We start from the raw sequence: 19,245 nt of genomic DNA, 5'->3' as shown, positions 1-19,245 counted from the left end.
ACCTCCAGCTGAGAGGAAGATATTTTGGAGATACAGGGGGTAGAGGAGAGAAGGAGGCAAATGAATGGCTCTTAAGACACAGATAGGCCAGTGGCAATTACTTGCACATTATAAGATTAGATATTTCACTTGCTTTCAATGTAGAATCTGAGTCACGCTTATTTATAGGCCTTTACTGTCGCCTCACTGGATTTCCGATGTTAATATCTGGACCCCAATGTGACCCACTTTGATGAGAAACAGTGAAGTTTGGTCACAATTCGTGTTCCAGTCTGTAAACGCGTTTCCCCTCACACACTTTGATGTATTGTGATACATTTGCATTGCCTGTGGGATGTGACAAAGGCTGGTATAGGCAGGGTGTCCCAGATTATCAGGCCAAATAAACTTCTAGCGGTGGAAATGCTTCCCTAATTTGTCTTTCAAAGCCTCACTGCTCCTTGAATGAAATCAATACACGTTGACATCAAAGTGATAGTGGATCAACGCTGGATCAACACCTTGGATAGGTGCGAACTGCACCATGTTATCCATGTAATCCTCTGTTAAGTGTATTCGATCCATTCTTATACTAAACTTGTGTGCCCCCTCATGAAATCCAATGATCCTGTGGCTTATTAGAGCCTACGTAAAATAATCAAACGTGCCATTCAGAAGTCTTTATTTCTATTTTATTTTAATTACACAAAACACAGTATTCATAAATAGACACTCAAGTATTTAAAGGAGACATGAAAAGTGCAAACAGACATTTAACATCTTGATATGGACCATTATTCAACAGACTTTACAGTGATGTAGCCTATGGTAACAGATCCATATACTATTTTTTCTCACTTGGGTTCACGGTATTTCCGTCTAACGCCGTGCCCGTCGGCACCTTCCCTCCTGGCGCACACGTGTTTGACTACAACCTGAGAGCAGTCTGCACAGTTCACCGTGCAGCACCAGTGGAATTTGCAGTTGCAGCTGCTCACCACCTCCGTGCGCCTCTCTTCCACCCTCAGGCCGCATTCATGACACAACCTGCGGCAGCTACGCCTTTCCCACTGAGTTAAACCCTCTCCGTGCTGCACGCACTCCCGGCCCTCGGTGCCGTGCAGTCCCGAGCTGCTGTTCTTCCTGCAGTAGTCCGGGGAGTCCTCCAGGTAGATGAGCTCTGTCTGGGCGACGCTGCCAAACGCGTCCACGATGGCACCTCGGTTGTCCGCGCTGTTGCCAGCCCGCATGCGCTTTTTGTCGATGTCCAGTTTTTGAGCTTGACCGTGCTTGATCTTCAAGTAGTTGCCGATTTCTCTGAAATCTGACAGCTGTGTCCAGCAGGTTTGGACACTGCAGCTCTCAGACATGCCATGGCATCTACAGATGCGCTTCATTGTTGCCTTTACGGCCTGTTGGAAACCAGGGAAAGTTATTAACTGCCAACAACTTTAAAACTGTGTAATGTCAAAGAAATGCTTGTGCTGTGAATAGAACTTACCAGCCGCCCTGCCTCGTTGTTGTGCAGGTTGACAGCAGCCCTGGAGTCCTGACCAGTCTCTTGCGCATCCACGTACTGTTTGGAAATCCTCTCTCCGAAATCCACGTTATCACTACAGCCACCCCACAGCCAGCCACGGCCGCCTGTACACAAAATATCACTTAAATCAGGTCACCAAATTTAACAATCTAAAGAAAGGACATATCAGAACTTGTATAGATTGAATATACGTTTGTTTAGGCACAACACGCCAACGCAAACCATTTAAAATATTCGGTAATATCTGTTTTTGCTTAGAACCTTACCAATTTTTCCGTTTTTGGAGACATCACAGCCGCAGTTGTCGAGGTCTCCCAGACTACAGTTCCTGGTCAGAGTGTACATGACCCCCGCTGCACTCATAGCGTGGATGAAAGAAGTCTCTCTGGTGGCTGGTCATGAGAGAAAAGTGGCGATCACATTTTCTATAAGTGATCAACCAATATAAAAACAATCTCTAGGAAATACTTCAACCTTTTTATAATTACAAACTATAATGCAACATAAACATGTAACTAATAGGCCCATATTCATGTATTTCCATTTCTCTATGATGTCCTGTATTATTGTATATGTTCTTTACATATTTTACGTACGCCTTTTTCTCTTCAGTATTTTAGGACCCGCATACGTAACATAATGAAGAAAAGGGAATTGACCATCTCAACCTACCGCGTTTTAGTCCTTTGAGCTGAGTTGCGCTGTCGGGACAGTTCCATCTGTCCCAAGCAAACTGGTGTTTGCACTCCTCAATCCCAGCCTGCGCGCCCCTCTGCACGCTTCTTGCATAGGTGAGATAGGCCTGCGGGAGAGGCAATGTCATTTTGTGGCCTAATTTCACATTTAGAAATGGTATCCAGAACTTGTCAGATGAATCTATTCTATTTACCTTGGGTCCCGTCATAAGAAAGTTACTTGCCACCCTGAAAAGAAGATAGAGGATAAAGAATGAGATCAGTTTGTCTTAAGTCTACCCATATAGAAAAAAATGCAAACGGTGTAGATAGTCTCTTACCAAGCATGTCCCGGACACATTTTGTATAAAAGAGGCAGGAGCCAGAATAATGAATGCACCATTTTCACCTATACACCTTTATCCCTACTAGTAGTAGAGATGTAGTTATTTTGGCCCTGTGTGCTGCAACTTTCTCTTTTATTTGAATGAAGAACAAATGGAAGTCTTGTTCTTTGTCCCCGAGGTCCAAGAAAGCTGATTGGTTGACTTGTTCAGGAAACGCCCATATGCGCACTTCAAAGGATGGCATTTAGGCAACCGTTTATTTTCTTCCCGAGGCTGTATGACACCAGGGCACCAATATACAAAATTTTGCCGCTAAAAAAAATCAGTTTGAGTCATGCATATTGTATACAAATATTTATTTACATTTTTTAATTAAAAATACATTAGAACACATTTTTCAGACTTCACAGAAGACAAATCCAACCAATCATCCCCTAAACACCAACATAAACGAGTGAGCATGCGTGGAGAGTTTGATTAATATACAGAATCAAATTAATACGATCAAGTGCATTAAAAAGCTTCAGGTGATAGTTGAAAATGAAAATAACATTCTTGTAAACATAATAATGCCTATTGATGTCCATAATGTTGAAATAAATGAAGTGTGAGGATAGTCTCTGCAACAAATGGTAGTCAGTGGCGGCGCGCATGGTGTCTGCGCTTCGTTTTATTCTGTGGTTTTCTCCCACCTCCTTTACGCGCACAGTAATATTTAGTAACAACTTTCGTGCATTTGTCACACTTCACTGTGCAGCACCAGTGGAATTTGCAGTTGCAGCTACTGACAACCTCAATGCGCTTCTCCACCACTCGGAGGCCGCATCCATAGCACAGCCTGCGGCAGCTCTTTCTCTCCCACTGGGACATGTTCTTGTCACCCTTCAGACACTCCCGCCCCTCGGTGCCCTGCAATCCCAGGCTGTGGTTCTTGACGCAGTAATCCGGGGAATCCTCAAGGTACACGAGCTCTGTACGAGCGATGCTTCGAAAAGCTTGCGCTATAGCTCCTCGGTTGTCCGCGCTGTTCCCAGCCCTCACCGGGTTCTTGTCCATCTCAAGTTTCTTTGAATGCCCGTGCTTCATTTTCAGGTAGTTGCCCACCTCTCTGAATTCGGCAAGCTGCATCCAGCAGGTCTGGATACTGCAGCTCCCAGACACTCCGTGACACTTACAGGCTCTCCTCATGGTAGCTTTGATTGCCTGCAAAGAGAGTGAGAGTGTCAGTTTGAAATGTGTATATTAAACCTGCCCGACTTTCTCCTCCTTGGATTTGAACTCATGCGTAAATGCCAGTGACAAATCACTTTTACATCCCCTGACCTATTCGTTAGTGTTTGAATTTGAGAACATGCATTCAAAAGTGATAACAAACGTAAGGGACTAATAATAGTAAAATAATAGCTTACCAGTCTGCCTGCCTCGTTGTTATGTAGGTTGACTGATGCGCGCGAGTCATGCCCACCTTCCAGCGCGTCCACAAACTGTTTGGAGATCTTCTCTCCAAACGCCACATTATCACTGCAGCCTCCCCAAATCCACCCTCTACCACCTGGGGATTAAAAAACGCACATTGTTATTCAGTTTTAGGAATAGAAAGTCTCAAGTAATTAAGTTTAGTTGTAAGTAGACAACTATAGCATAGAAAAGTAAGTACCTGTCTGTCCAATTCTGGAGTCATCACAGCCGCAGTTGTCAAAGTCTCCCATACTACAGTTCTTGGTTAGCGTGTACATCACTCCGGCAGCGCTGATGGCATGGACAAAAGCCGTCTCTCTTGTGGCTACAATAAGTGACACATATCACAATGTTTTAGTTTGCAATCGAATTTGGGACCATACATGCGCAATTCTACGCTCAAATACTGTGCGTAAAATGTGTGTAATCCGTGCGTAAAGGCAGTACTAGGAATGAATAGGGTTAAGTCAGAGCGCACAATCAGCAGCCCCCTCTGTACGTTGAAGGATTAATTTTGTGCTTCAGCAAAGTTGAAAGTTGCTGGAATTGAACTCACCACCACTCCACCCCACTGCTGCAAGTCATGCAAATGATACAGATATATGGATACACATGACTTACCACTTCGAAGGCCGTTGTGTGTGGATAATTGGAGCGTGTTTTCTGGGCAGTTCCATCTCTCCCACGCGAACTGGTGTTTACACTCATATATTCCACTCTGTGCGCCCACTTGCACACTACCGGCGTAGGTCAGAAAAGCCTTGGAAGAAAAGGGGTAACGTTAGTCATTATTGCCTTTAACCAATACGAATATGTATTAATTCATTACAAATGTACCTAAAATATTAAAATTTATAGAATAGCTGTTACACACAATACGTGCAGATAAATGGAAATGTGTTTACCTTAGGTCCAGTCATGAGGAAATTATTCACCGTCCTATAGAAAGAAAACAAGACAACCACGTTAATCCCAGGTCACTATACCAGCTAACGCACATCACACTAGTTTTTTTTGTTTTTTATTAATTCATCCAAAAGCAAGCAACATACCAAGCTAATGCAAAGTGAGCATGACAGCACATGGAAAGAACCATGGCTGGGAGGAGATGCAAAGGTCCCATAACAGCTGTATTCCAGCCCGAGGCCTGTTTGTTTGTGTTCCAGATGTGAGTGCCAAGAGAGAGGAAGGCAACTGGAGTTGTATAGCCAGACTCCACGCGGATGATATTTATATGGTCTTGTCCCTTTGATTGACAGATTTGTCCTGCAGGTAACGTTTCACTGTGAAAAAGCGTCGACGACGACATTGATTGCCGCATCCAATAGACAAATAGGAGCCGTCGGTGCATAAGGGCACTTCAAAGAAGTGACGCAGACAGTTAAACAGCCTCTCATTCATTCACCTGTCGTTCCCAGGCTCTGATCCTTATACGCTTTTCCCACGAATTCAAGCATATCCAGAATATATTATCCCATATGAGCATTGCGATCAGGACAAATAAAATCCTTTATTAATCACATACTCATTTATTTTCAGGTTTATTATGATTTAAGTCAAATTGAGAATAGCCTATTGACTTGAATCATATACGCCTCTGATATAGGATTATTATAGGGATTTATTGTTAGGGGATTTGGAGAGGGGTTGGTTGCTGCACTGAGGCCACAAAAATACCACAGCACATTTTGGTTTTACCAAAATGCATTCTATATAGCCTATTGTTCCTTATTAAATGATAATCATACTTGAAATGCAGAACCGAATGCTGCCGTGAGGCTTCATGTGTAGTTGGAAACGTTTGGGAAATGGCACCAGTGTCCCAGGGGGAAAGAAAGCCATAAAGTCTTTCAGGAGATGATGGTATAGTCATGTAAATACTGCCTCACACATCGGCGACATTGGCATCGTTGTGATAATAGGATAATAGATGTTTCCCTGGGAAACAACTTGGTGTGAAAACAGTCTGGAATTTACAAGGGTATAAACAAATACGAACGTTTTAAAAAGTTTTAAAGTAGACTATATGGTCAATCATTTGTGGTTTTAATTTGTAGATTGAAAACTGAAAATAGTGAATTCATATTGATCATTAATTATACAAATCTGGGATTATCCAGTCGCACCCCATTTCATTCTGCTGATTATCTTCCTTGATTTAGCCTCCATAATCACTGCGATCATCAACAGCCAGTTTCTGTCATTTCATACTTGATGTGAGAGAAGTTAGTTAGTGATTGACATTACATTTTTTATTTTTAAATCAAATCGCTTACACTTGTCAAATCCCCTTTAAGCCACTCAAAATCCCTTAAAACAACAATTGATTGTGCGCGTCGGACAATAGACGGAGGGCTGGGCGAGGTGCAGAGGTGTAGGTGAGGATAATCCCTACTAATTAGATATCGCTCACATTCATTCTAAAATATGACTGAAACCTAGAGCCCCTCAACACTTGATTGGAGAATAATACAGAGCGATTAAAATCTATCTGGGATGCTTCATAATTTGTCCTTAACCGACGGCTCATTTAACGATTGAAATGGGTTAATAACATGCAAACAATAGTCCATCCATCTGGGCGTGATGCAGCATGGGTGCTAGATGTCTCATAAACACCGAAACTGTCAAAGGACAAATGGTTGTTAATTCGTTTAAAGAAATATATTTGATTTCTTTATTGTAACAAATAAGGTGACACGTCAGAAATGTAGTCACCTGTCAAATATATATTATCGTATAAAGGTGTATTATCATACGGAATATAGACTAAAAGAAAACGTTAATACTAATAATTCAGCCTATAAGTGCTCCAGACTTCAGCATTATGGATATGGATATATTTTTCATGCCTGCTTTGTATGATGTGTATTCTAGGAAAAGGCAGGGTCAGGACCTTTGAGTTGCACGATGCTTAAAATAACATGAAGTCCAAATGCGCGCTAATTAAATTGTTCTAACAGACATTTCAGACACATTAGGCCGTCCGGGGAGCGTTAACGGGGGATTTACGGCAGGGCAAGGTGAGAGAAGTGAAGCCTCCAAGGCTCCGGAGGTGACGGCTCTGACAGGCCGAGGAAGGGTGGCAGGACTGCTGACGCCAGACAGCGACACCAGTCAGCCGCAGCAGGGGATAGAAATGACCCTAGCTGCTGTTTGATGGAAATTATTAATAGGCTATACTTCAAGAAGATATCTAATCAATAATGCAGGGGAAAAAAACAGTACAAATCCAATAAATAGGCTATTGAAATAAATCAATAAATTGTTAAAACTCAAAGCATTGTTTTGAAAAGTTTCATTTCATTCTTTCGTGAATGTTATTCTTCATTGTTTTTAATAAAAGCTTTTTTATATTTATTTTAAATGCCCCTCTTGCAAACATCTATTTGTTTTCCAAAGAGGTATTTTACTTTACTTTTGTTTTAGTATTTTGTCACTCTTCATGACGGTATTGTGGTCACCAAGCCCCGCCCCTCTCGCCTTTCAGCCAACCACATTCCTCCACAGCCTCTGGCATGCTCAGCTACTGCCAGCTAGCAAGCTAGCTCCTGCTAACAACAGTAACCCACAGCCCTGGGTTTGGTGGCACTGGTGTTTCTGCACGACTGGGATGTTGCTGTTGATATTCACATCCCTTTCATCTGCATTTAATCTGCAAATTAGTTTCCAAAATATTTTATCAATTAATCTTTTGGTCGATAAGATTTTATAACTCAAAGGTTTTCAATTTACTGAAAGACTAAGAAAAATAGATAATAGTTACATTGGTGAAGCTGGAATCATGGAAACTTTGGGCTTTTTTGTGTGCTTAAAAATGACAACAATTAACCAATAATCAGAATTGTTGACAGTGAATTTTCTGTCTATTAATCAAGTAATCGTTTAAGCTCTAATGCCAAGTAAAAACCCACAGGCTAAGCTTGCTCAAAATGTTAGCAGGCTAGCTGCCTTGTTGAGCCATTTAAAAAGAGAGGATGAAACAAGTCCTCATAAGGAGTTGGGTTTTGTTGTTAATGTGTTGGTTTGGTTTTCTGTGAATTTGACTGTGATCATGTATTGAATATCAGTCACTTGGAATAAATAATTATTATTATTGAGGTATCAAAATGTGTGTTTCCAACCCTTATTCTTTTTTTCTTTCAGTAAAGTACGCTGGAACATGGCCCCTGTTTGTCCACATCATAAATATCTGGTGATGTAGGTTTAACATCAAGACTATGGCTCTGCGTATGCACTCATATTTGAGGTGTGAATTACATAGTTGTTTACTGCATTACTTTATATACTGTACAAGCCAAGTGCAAGCAGTATAGACAAATAATTGATTGCATATATTCCATGGCTGTGCATGATGAGTCCATGCCTCATGAGTATCTGTATTAGAGCCTGAAGTTTGCACATAGACATAAAGGAGACAGCAATATGCACAGGACTGACTGGTTCCACGTCTTCATATTTATTTCATAAAGAAAAGTAAAAAGTTTATTAAGAAAAAATCCCACATGATTAGACTGCAATTGCTCCCATGACCATAGACCCCCCCCCCCCCCCCCCCCCCCCCCACACACCTCCCCTTAGCCTGGATGCCTGCCTGTCTCTCTGTGCTACATCACTACACCACTCCCCAGTTTGGCAATATTGGAGACATGTTAGCTATAGGCTAATAGTGCAAGACAGGCACCAAGGCTAAAGTTTTTCCACCCGAGTGGTAAGAGAGCCCCCATGTGAAGATGCCATATAACCTTACGGCATCCCAGTCACTTTTCTGAAGACAACGTAAGGGATTGAAATACTGTGATAATTAAAAGAAAGTGCTTTTTGCTGTGGCATCTCAGCTTCTTTTCTTCCTGTGCTCAGAAGTCAAGGTGTGGCATCACCTTTCCTCTCTTGCTCGATGGCTGGGGAGGAAAAGAAGAAGATAGTTTAGGTTGGCAGGCGTGTGTTCAGCGGATATGTGAGAGGAATGCAGCTTTTTGATTTGCTGTATATCATTGATGTGCTGATGTTGCAGCAAATTGTCTTTGCTGCTGCTCTGCTTGCTGAGCGTGTAGTCTTTTGACAGCAGTGGAAGTGATGAGTAGCCACTGACAGGAAAATTGTTGCAGGGGATCAAGGCTTCAACACACCCAGAAACACACACACACAAACACACACACCCAAGACACAAGGGCACTTACTCTCTTTGGTGGGCAGAGGGTTTTTTTCTTTTGTTTCTGTCTTCTTCAGCTTTGCCTTGTCGAAACGGGCAATCTCAGTCATGTCAGGCTTGTCAGACATTTTGGCTGTGAAAGATGAAAAAAAACTAATAGGTTTGACCTTTCCTGTCAGCATAACATAATAGACATGTGTGATTGTATTAGATATATTGTATAGTGTAAGAGCAATGTTTTGGACAAGTCATCACGAGAGCTGTCGGAAATCTTGATGGCTTTGTCTGATATTTAAGATCATCTTTTAAACTGACTGCACATAAAGGGAGTGGCTACGGCATGTGCAACTCAGACATGAGAGTGGTGGCTGCCTCACACATGCTCTCTCTTGATATTCCCCTCTCCAAAATGCCTATGTAGCTAACATGTGCCTATTTTTACCTAGCTGTCTGTTCCCTCCTTTGTCTTTGCTTTTCCCTCTCTGAGGCTGAGGTCTTTGTTCTTTTTCTCTGCATCCTCTCTCTCTCTCTCTCTCTCTCTCTCTCTCTCTCTCTCTCTCTCTCTCTCTCTCTCTCTCTCTCTCTTTCCTCTGCCTCTGCATCCATCCCTGCAGCCTCGTTGATCTAGGCAATGCCCCACTGCAGTCAAATACCTGACCTAGCCACATGTTTGACTGATCTGTCTTGCACAGTCTGGCCCAGTCCTGCCTGTTTCAACCACTACTCTATCAGAGACTGCTGTGCATATGTGACAAGCCCACTAGCCTGCAGCCAGTCATTTGCAAACCAAGCTACTGTAAAATCATTCTCACCAGTATGGATTTGAATGAGGCCTAATAGTATCGCTTTGAAATAGAAATAGACATGCTGGGCACATGGCCAGAATCAAGAAATGTCTTGAAACGAGGCACACTGAATCATTGCTCGATAAACCTCTAGCTAGTTATGGTGCTTATAGCCAGCTCTGCCAAGTCTTGATAATAACAGCAGCAGTCATAATCTCACCTTTTTTTCCAATTCATCAGTAAACCTGATTATTCAAACATTTGCTCTATTGTTCCTTATCACCACCACCATCACCATCCTCGACATCCCTCTTTCACATCCTTTCACAGCTGCCATTAGCAGTCAGCCTCTGCTCATCCAGCCCCACCCCAATCCTTTGTTTGACTCCAGTAAAACAGAACCAGAAAGAGACACACGGACACAGACACATTGAGAAACACACTGAAGGAGAGATTGATTTCTTCTTACCGGTGTTCCACACAGCAGTGGGCTAAAATCCACCAGCGGAGAGAGTAGGGAGGGATAGAGACACAGAGATGGAGAAGGGAGAGCGATGTGGAAGCTGAGTGAATATGCCGGTATGAGCACGCCTGCCTGAATCCAGGGTGTGGGTATAAGAGGGAGGGAGGGGGAGAGAGAGAGAGAGAGAGAGAGAGAGAGAGAGAGCGAGAGAGCTTGGTCAGCCTTCCTCCTTGCATTTAATTCAGTCAGTTAATGTTCTCCAGGGAAAAGACTAGAGGAAACCAACCACTGATGGGAAACAGCTGTGCTCTTTATGTTCCGCTGCGATTGATTCCAATCAATTATTTGAGTATTACATTGTGTGTATTATAGATTGTATTATACTGTTTTTGCTGAGTAGGTCAGGGACTCACTGCATGAGATGCTGGAAGGAGGATTTTTTCTATAGCTAATCATAGTGGTCGATATGAGACCTTGTATGTGCTGTGACTGTACTCCTTAACATCTATAATAGTTATTGCATGCTCAGAGTGAGTCGGAGTTATGAGTATTTATAAGATTGCAAGTCATGTAATGACTTGTTTATTTTCATAGGGACATGTATTTGATGTTGACCAGTGCCACATACCACAGCATTTATAGCCTACAGTAAGCTAGCTTCCAATGCTTGTCCCTAGATGGGTCTTTATACAAATACACAAATGTAACAAGAAAATACATTCAAAACAGCATGAACACAAACAATGATACATTTAAATTTCCATAAACTCAATCAGGCTAATCATAATGATCCATTTATTTGTATTGTTACCATTCTTCTATACCTCAACAGTCATTACAACGCTGAAATTGTGTCAGAGTTGGAGTATTTATAGTATTACAGTTCATACCCTTTCTTGCACTAAGTCAAATCACTGTGGAAAACCCTATTTATATATGTCATGTTTATATTTATAGTGAGAAGTATATAGCATGGCCCAGTGCCACATACCACAGCATTTATAGCCCAAGCTAGATTGCAATGACCATCCTTAGATGGGTCTTTATACAAATACACAAAACTCAAAATGAAAATACACACACAACTGAAACACAAAACAAAACACAAACAATGATACAATACAATAAAGTTACCATAAAACTCAACGACAAGCACCAGATTCATTCATAACCAAAACGCCTTAGCTATTTTGATAATCAATCTAAGTCTAATCTAATTAATCAAGTTAATGTAGATATTTAATTGTTTTCTTAATGCCCTGATAGTAAACTATATATTTGAAATTTGCATTTCATTGGGCTGAGATTTTATAGACTAAACAATTCATTATTAAATCAAGAAAATAATCAGCAGGATAAACAATAATAACAAATAATAGTTATGTACATACAATATAACTTTTTTTTGTAGCTGGTTATGTTCTGCATCACAGCTGTTTTTTACATATCTGTACCATGGTTTTAACATTATTTGTCACATCCTTTATTTTGCAACTGATCAAGCAGCTCTTGATTACATCAGGCTCTAATAAAGCCAGGACCTGCAGGGCTCAAGGCCCTCCGCTGACATAATGAAACTTGCCGGTGTTTACTCATTAATCCTGCCAGAGGTACAGTTACAGCCTGCTGATGAGAGGGCATCTTTCTCAGAATAGAGTAGTGATGATGAGTCAACAGGACCTCAACCTTTTGAAATGATACAATGAGCCTAGCAAGCAGGCTGTGTTAATGGGTGACATCATATTACTGGATGACTTTGGGTTTTACTGGATCACAATGAGGTCATCCATACCTCTTAGTGCTCTGTAGGGAGGCTGCATCACTACCTGCTGGCTGAAGTCTGGAACTGCTTCATGTAATAGTTGTGCATGTGGACTTCAAACACATTCAAACAATTAAATGAATGTAACATGCAGCTTTGTTAAAGTTCACTCGTCATAAAGCTTGCTGAATGCAATGCACAATACCTCATAATGCAAACTAACCTATGTGATAGCCCTTTGGAGCTAATTATACGTCAGTGCTCTTCAAATCACACACTGGCTCCGCCATTCAGGCATATGTTTCTGTTGAGTTGTTTGTTTCTTTGGTATACAGTTTGGGGGTGGGGGGTGGGGGGGCCCGAGCCCTCCTATTAACCTTTCTGTATGAAATGTTATCATATTTGAAGCTTGGAGACAAGATGAACACTGATAAAGGTCAGAGTTAGCAGCCAATTGACCTGTCAGAACAGTCAGACAGACCACTGCTTGTTGGTGAACTGTAATAGACCAGTAAACCTTTTCTGGGATCATGTCTGTCTCCACACTGCTTGTCAGTGTCTAGATGAATGACGTGGTGTAAGTGATGAACACACTTATGTATAGCAACAGCCAGAAGATGGCAGCCACGTGCATTTTAAGATGTTTCGATAGATGGATGGATGTTATAACTATAATATCTGTCTGTCTCACTCCACTTTATTCTGCAATATTAAACATTTACAGGAAGAATTTGTTAGTGCATACTTAACATCCTCACATATGGTGGAAACACAGGATGGCAGCACAGGACTATTTCAACTATTTCAGCCACTGAGCTGCCCTGAGATGAACAGTCTATGAGAGCCCACCAGGGTGCACTCCTCCCTCAGCACTAAGCAGCATAACAACTTGTAGCAGTTTGAATCCATATTTCACTAATGTGATCTATTCCCACATTTCCAAACATTTTCATCCATACTTGTGTGTTAATAGCGGGTTTCTAGTGAGATAGCGGTTTAGCATGACAAAAAGAGAGAACAGGAGATGATTCAAATTCCACAAATTATTGTTAATTCAGCAGTGAAGCTACAAGTAAAGCAACATTTCCTTTTATGAATATGGCAAATAAGCATGCAGGGTGTATCATGTACTGCAGTTCTGGGATTGATTTGATTGCATACCTTTTTAGCATACCGTTTGTGTGGATTTGTTGTAATGGTTTGTGTTTATTTTAGCTAACAGGTCAGCAAAGATAGAATTCACTCCTCGGTAATGAAGTGAGTAACTAAGTTAACAACGTTAACTTAATGTCAGGGTTATGCAGTAAGCAGCCTGTATCATCTGTGTTGTCTAGAGCCAGTTTGGCATAAAGACTGGTCGGATCACCATTTCGGTTTAGATTGAGAAATCTCAACAACTACTGCATGGAGAGCCATACATCTTTGGACCAATACACTGCACATGGTGTAATGAGGATGAATCCTAAAGACTTTTGGTGGTCCCCTGACTTTACCTCTAGCACCACCACGAGGTTCACAGGTTGTTGCTTTTTCGGTGAAATGTCGCTATTCAACAACTATTGGATGGATTGCCATGCAATTTGGATAGACACTTAATAAGCATGCCCCTCCTCCATTCCCATAAGCTGATGGCAAATGTTAGCATGCTAACACACTAAAGTATAATAGTAAACAATCCTAAACATGATACCCAAGTTTCAGCAGGTTGGCATTGTGATTGTGAGCTCACTGGCATGCTGACATTAGCATTTAGCTAAAGCACCACTGTGTCTAAGTGCAGCCTCACAGGGTCGCTAGCATGTCTGTGGATTCTTCGTCTTGTTTTTCTTACATTTAACAATTCACTCTCGTCTTTCTACCATCACACTTCTCATATTTACCCCCTCTTTGTGATCCGGTTCATGTGTTAGCCAGCTGCAGTGTTGTACTCCGAAGCTTGGGTAAAGTAGTGGCGGATCTCTCAGACACATTCACTGTTAACAGGCATATTTAAGACACACACACACACACACACACACACACACACACACACACACACACACACACACACACACACACACACATACCTTGACTGTATGCACACATGCACACATGTCAATTTATTTTTCATCATCCAAGTTGATGGAAGATGAGATTAGGTGTTGGCAATGAATGACGTGTAATTACCAACCATTCACACAAATTTTATGCTGCCAGGCATTTTTTTTAATCAGCCCTAAAGCAGCAGAATCAAGGAACTCTAACTCAGATTTGGAGAGGCCTTACAGAAATAATCTTTTTTACTTAGTCAGTCATTGTAAGAGTGCCAAGTTATCTCTCAAACAAATCAGATTACTCTGCGTTTGAATAGAAACAAAATAGAGCTATTGTGCAGAAACCCAAGACTGGAGTGTGTTTCAGGAGAGTTGTGGGATTTGTAGGGTGAGTTAGAACAGTGCTGGATCAGTAAGACCAGATAAGCACACTGCCTCAGCTCATGATCTCCAAGACTAATGATGCAGCGTTTGATTGGTACCCCGTGTTCCATCACCCGGGCCAATGACTTGAGAGTATCTCGGTGTGGAGGAGTTATCTCACCTAGCCAGTTAGAGGACAGTGACAGAGATGAAAAGAGAAGAAATAAAACAGCAGAGAGAGGAGATGGAGACAGAGATGAGAGATGAGGAGCCAAGAGAGAGGAAGATATATAGAGGATTAGAGTGCTGCTATAAACACAAAAACACGTTTGTAATGCACCTTATCAGGTATCGGAGAGTAATGGCAATCTCTGAATTTGATGCTCATAATGGTCAGAATATGTTTATGGGGTTTTAGTGGTGATTCTGTGTGTGTGTGTGTGTGTGTGTGTGTGTGTGTGTGTGTGTAACACTCTTTCTGAAATATCTATACTTTTAGGTTGATCTTAAGCTTTGTTTGCAAGGCTTAACACATCAAAGTAAGTATCCTCCATGCAGCTTCTCCCTTTCAACATCCTCCTCATCTCCTCCTCTAGTTTCCTCTGCTTTCTCTCAGGGATAAATGTGATACATTAAGCATGCACACAACTGAAGGCTTGAATGGATTACGCAAACGATCAGCTGTCCTTTAATTCCACGCATCAGTAAATTAAATGAGGCACAACAAAAACAAATTTACTCATTTGTTAAAACTAAAAGTAGGAAAGGTATTCAAAGAATGATCTCTTTCCTTAAGAAATACAAAATTGAGTGTGTTGCAAAGTTTTTCAACACTGGCAATTAAATTGACAATTAATTACTAAACGTTGTTGTAGTAATGTAGCTTTGTAATCCCTGTATCAGAGGGATTTCTAACCTATATCTGTCAAGAAAGCACCAGAGTCTTGAAAATAGATGGAACAGTTCACAAAATCCGTATTTGTCAGTTGAAAAGAACAGATTTGACTAGAGATGTGTGTGCAGTGCTCCTGAATTTACGGTCGAATGTGAATAATGCCCAAGGACAGTGTGGTCCAGTTCAGAAAGCTATAAGAAGAGTTAACACAATTTAGATTTTCTATTACTACGGGGGTGGCAGCAAAGCTAAATATAAATAAATGATGCATGGTTCTGCTGCAGTGCTAGCAACATATTTGTGTGCAGGGGCCATGCAGAAAAGTTTTGGGAACCACTGGATTAATGTGCCAATTTGTTTGATTCATTGTTTGGTCCATAAAATGTCAGAAAATTGAAAAATACAGATCACAATTTCCTGAGGTCTACAAAATGTCTTATTTTTGTCCGATCAACAAAACCTTAAGAGATATTGAAAGAAAGCAGGAAATCCTCACAATTAAGAAGCTGGAACAAGGTTTGGCATTCTTGCTTGAAAACTGAATTAAACAATTAATTGATTATCAAAATAATTGTTGATAAGTAATCAATGATTTTTTGACACACACACACACACACACACACACACACACACACACACACACACACACACACACACACACACACACACACACACACACACCTTGACAATGAGGAGTCGGAAAAATAAAACACCACATACACAGAGTTCCACCACTCCTCTTCCATCCTTTTCAAAGAAGTATTCATCTTTTTTGTCAGGCACATCCAAACTACCTTGACCTTCTGAGTCATCTAAATGGGTGAAATTGAGCCATGACAACAAGCAATAAGTATATACTAGGAGAATAGGAGCAGGGGATAGGGAGCCTTTTTTGTTGTGCACCCTTTCAGCAGCTATGGCAACAAAACAAACCTGGTTTTGTTTTGTTGTTGCAGCTTCACACAGGGTGGATACGAGGTGACATCTGTTCAGGAATCCCTGCTCATACACCTGAAAGGCTTCAGCGCTCTTCTTCTGAAATAGAGAGATTAATAAATGTGTGACTGTTTTCGGATAAAAAAAAAATAAAAAAAATAAAAACGCTCAACAACAGATGTGTGTGCATGTGCATCATCACCGGCACAATATGCTGTACGTTATCTCCGCACAGCCACCTGTTTATATGAAGGGAGTCAACAAACATCATATGAATTCCAATAAGGCTCACCCTCAGAGTACACACACTTCATCATCGTGAAGCTAGCACTGTTCACTGTAATCTAAATCCCTTATGTGAAAGCTGTGTGTGTGCATGTAAGAGAGGCAGGGAGGGAGATTACAGCTGCCAGTTTTCAGTGGTCTTGGGGGCAATGTGCAGAGTGGGGTTAAGATAATGGGTCTTTAGTATCAGCAAGATTGATTGCAGGGTTAATTAGCAAGAACTGTGCTCATCACGAAACAGGTAAACCAGAGATTTGAAGGTACACATAATGAAACACCCTGGAATGATACTCTGATTTGAGTCCTAGACTTGTGGTCTTTTCCAGCACAACTCCTCGATCTTGGATACTAAATCAAAATGTGTCAGTGTGGCCGTAGACCGAAGTCTGACCAACCTTTTTTCAAGTAAAACCGTAAAAAAATCTACGCTTGAAATAGTTGAATATTCACCTCATGTGCTGCTCCCATTTTCAGAAGGGAAATAAGACTTTTTAAACTGGAAACGTGTTGAGAATTAAAGCTGCTAATCTCGAGGATTAATACAATTGAGTTTGCTGGATTTTGGTAATGCCCTGTTTCCTAAGCTTTGCCCATTAGGCACCTGCTGCAGTCACACTCCAATGGCCTCACAGGAAATTGCCTGGTTTTAGGAGGGTGAGAGTATGCCAGGGCATTTGCACTGCAACACAAAAAACACTTGCACATTCACATCCCATACACAAAGGCAGGAGGTGAGATTTTGCTCTTCTTTTCTTTTGGCTTCATGAGCCCAATTACCAGCTTCGGTTTGTGTGTGAGTGCGTCAGTGCATGTCTGCAGGCAGGTGCGTCAGCAGACCCTGACAGTCAGTTTTCATGCACCACAGGCTTTGCCACAAGCAGAAGAAGAAGATTGGCCCACTGCTCCTCCAGGATGCTTTCACAAACATGTCGATTTCAAGGAGCCAATTGGGAGTGAGCTACTGGCCATCGATTACCATACCTCCTCACTCGCCTTACTGTAGCAACTTAAAACTCAGATTCATATTTTCAGCATTTACACAATACACAATATTTGGATAAATGTTGCTTTTTGTGACTTTTTCAAAACTATGTTGTAAAATTACACCCTTTAGAGTACAAGGAACACCCTTTTTTCTTATTGAACAGCAGTTACATGTTTTCTTTGGATTTGTATAAGAAATTGCTTTACTTTTCTATGGCTGCATTTACTTTAGTTGTAAGGGCATTTAACACTTGTATCAGTGCCTTGGTGCCTGGTTATATGTGGTAGCTTGGACTGCATGAGTTTCTGATAACACAACAGTGTCTGGCTGTCACACAAACAAGTTAGAGAACGGGAGGGAGGAGTGTTACGCCGGCTACACACTGGCTGCGTGGCGTGAGCGTGGTGTTTCTGTTGCGTGTCAGCTGTGTAGCGGCTGCGTGGATTTTTCTACGTCTTTACACACCAGAAACATGTGTGATGCGGCGCTGCTGCTGCTGCTAGCCTTGTCTGGACACATGGATGTTTCCCATAAACATAAATATATACTGATTACAGCAAAGACAACGTCGGCAGTGTTGACGGCAAAATAGGCTACAGAATATTTCGTTCTGTATTGTGTTTTATATTTGAAAATTGATAATTATAATTTTTTTAAATTACGTTTATATCAAAACCTAGAGACAAAATGTCATTTATTAAATGTATTCGTGTCTAAATGACATATAAACATATTTTCATATTCTATTTTGCCTGGAAACGCTTCCAACAAACATGTCGCGTGAAAAATAGACTTCGGTCCTATTTCTAGCACGCACGCGTTTTCGGCGCCACCTGAGACGTGCGTGTCACACAGGCAGTTTGTAAGCTCTAACCTGTTAACATGGGAGCCCAAATAAAAACAGACACGCCACGCAGCTGACACGCTCGCGCTACACAGCCAGTGTGTAAGCAGCCTTAAGGACACAGTTTCACTGATGCAGAGCACAAGGTCCAGCCATTATTATCCCTGCACAAAGCTGAAACATCTGAGGTTTTAGACAGTCAAAGTAACAGCAACAGCAGTCACATCTATACTTGTTGATGATCTAAAGGCAAGGGAAGTAATAGTAGCTACATTTTTTTTTATGTGTTATCATCTGCAGGCATTACATGTAAACAAGTTTAGAAGAGACATTTACAGTAACAGAAAAATCTTCTGTTTTATTACTACTGCTGGATTTTTACTTGACACAATGGCCTGCATTTCTGCCTCTAACCCCATAAAGGGATACTTCACCGATTTACCGTGTTTAGTTATGTGCATTCAAACTATCGCACATGTGTACCACCGGGATACATTGGTACAGATCAGACAATATGCAGGACACTTTATTACAGACGGAATACTCGACATACTACGTGAGCTTCGCACGCCTGCTACGGAGACCAGCGATCGATGCCTCTGGCCGGTAAAGGGACATCCTCAGCGGGGAATGCGGAACGAGTGGAAAGTGGAAAGCTAACGCTAGCCGGCCACCTGTCTCATCCATCCTGCTTGCAAGTGTCTGCTCATTAGACAACAAACTGGACTACATCCAACTTCAAGG

General features: G+C 41.5%; 3 protein-coding genes across 3 annotated transcripts; all 3 read right to left on the bottom strand.

The window, feature by feature from the left end:
- Nucleotides 1–644: 644 nt before the first annotated feature.
- LOC114563066 (protein Wnt-8a) lies at nucleotides 645–2,663 on the bottom strand. The gene is made up of 6 exons (XM_028589845.1): nucleotides 2,535–2,663; nucleotides 2,409–2,442; nucleotides 2,192–2,321; nucleotides 1,786–1,911; nucleotides 1,481–1,623; nucleotides 645–1,391 (listed from the first exon to the last, which is right to left on the bottom strand). Exons 1-6 carry the CDS (start codon nucleotides 2,594–2,596, stop codon nucleotides 834–836), a joined length of 1,053 nt encoding a protein of 350 aa, XP_028445646.1. The 5' UTR covers nucleotides 2,597–2,663; the 3' UTR covers nucleotides 645–833.
- Nucleotides 2,664–3,176: 513 nt separating this feature from the next.
- LOC114562470 (protein Wnt-8a) lies at nucleotides 3,177–5,094 on the bottom strand. The gene is made up of 6 exons (XM_028588842.1): nucleotides 5,051–5,094; nucleotides 4,904–4,937; nucleotides 4,620–4,758; nucleotides 4,198–4,323; nucleotides 3,950–4,092; nucleotides 3,177–3,743 (listed from the first exon to the last, which is right to left on the bottom strand). Exons 1-6 carry the CDS (start codon nucleotides 5,092–5,094, stop codon nucleotides 3,177–3,179), a joined length of 1,053 nt encoding a protein of 350 aa, XP_028444643.1.
- A 3,476-nt stretch (nucleotides 5,095–8,570) lies between these two features.
- On the bottom strand, nucleotides 8,571–10,530 carry tmsb2 (thymosin beta 2). The gene is made up of 3 exons (XM_028589579.1): nucleotides 10,405–10,530; nucleotides 9,179–9,283; nucleotides 8,571–8,899 (listed from the first exon to the last, which is right to left on the bottom strand). Exons 2-3 carry the CDS (start codon nucleotides 9,276–9,278, stop codon nucleotides 8,862–8,864), a joined length of 138 nt encoding a protein of 45 aa, XP_028445380.1. The 5' UTR covers nucleotides 9,279–9,283; nucleotides 10,405–10,530; the 3' UTR covers nucleotides 8,571–8,861.
- Between the last annotated feature and the right edge of the window lie 8,715 nt (nucleotides 10,531–19,245).

The sequence above is a fragment of the Perca flavescens genome, chromosome 10, assembly GCF_004354835.1.
Source record: "Perca flavescens isolate YP-PL-M2 chromosome 10, PFLA_1.0, whole genome shotgun sequence".
NCBI classification, from domain to species: Eukaryota; Metazoa; Chordata; class Actinopteri; order Perciformes; family Percidae; genus Perca; species Perca flavescens.
This window is presented reverse-complemented; position numbering and strand designations above follow the sequence as displayed.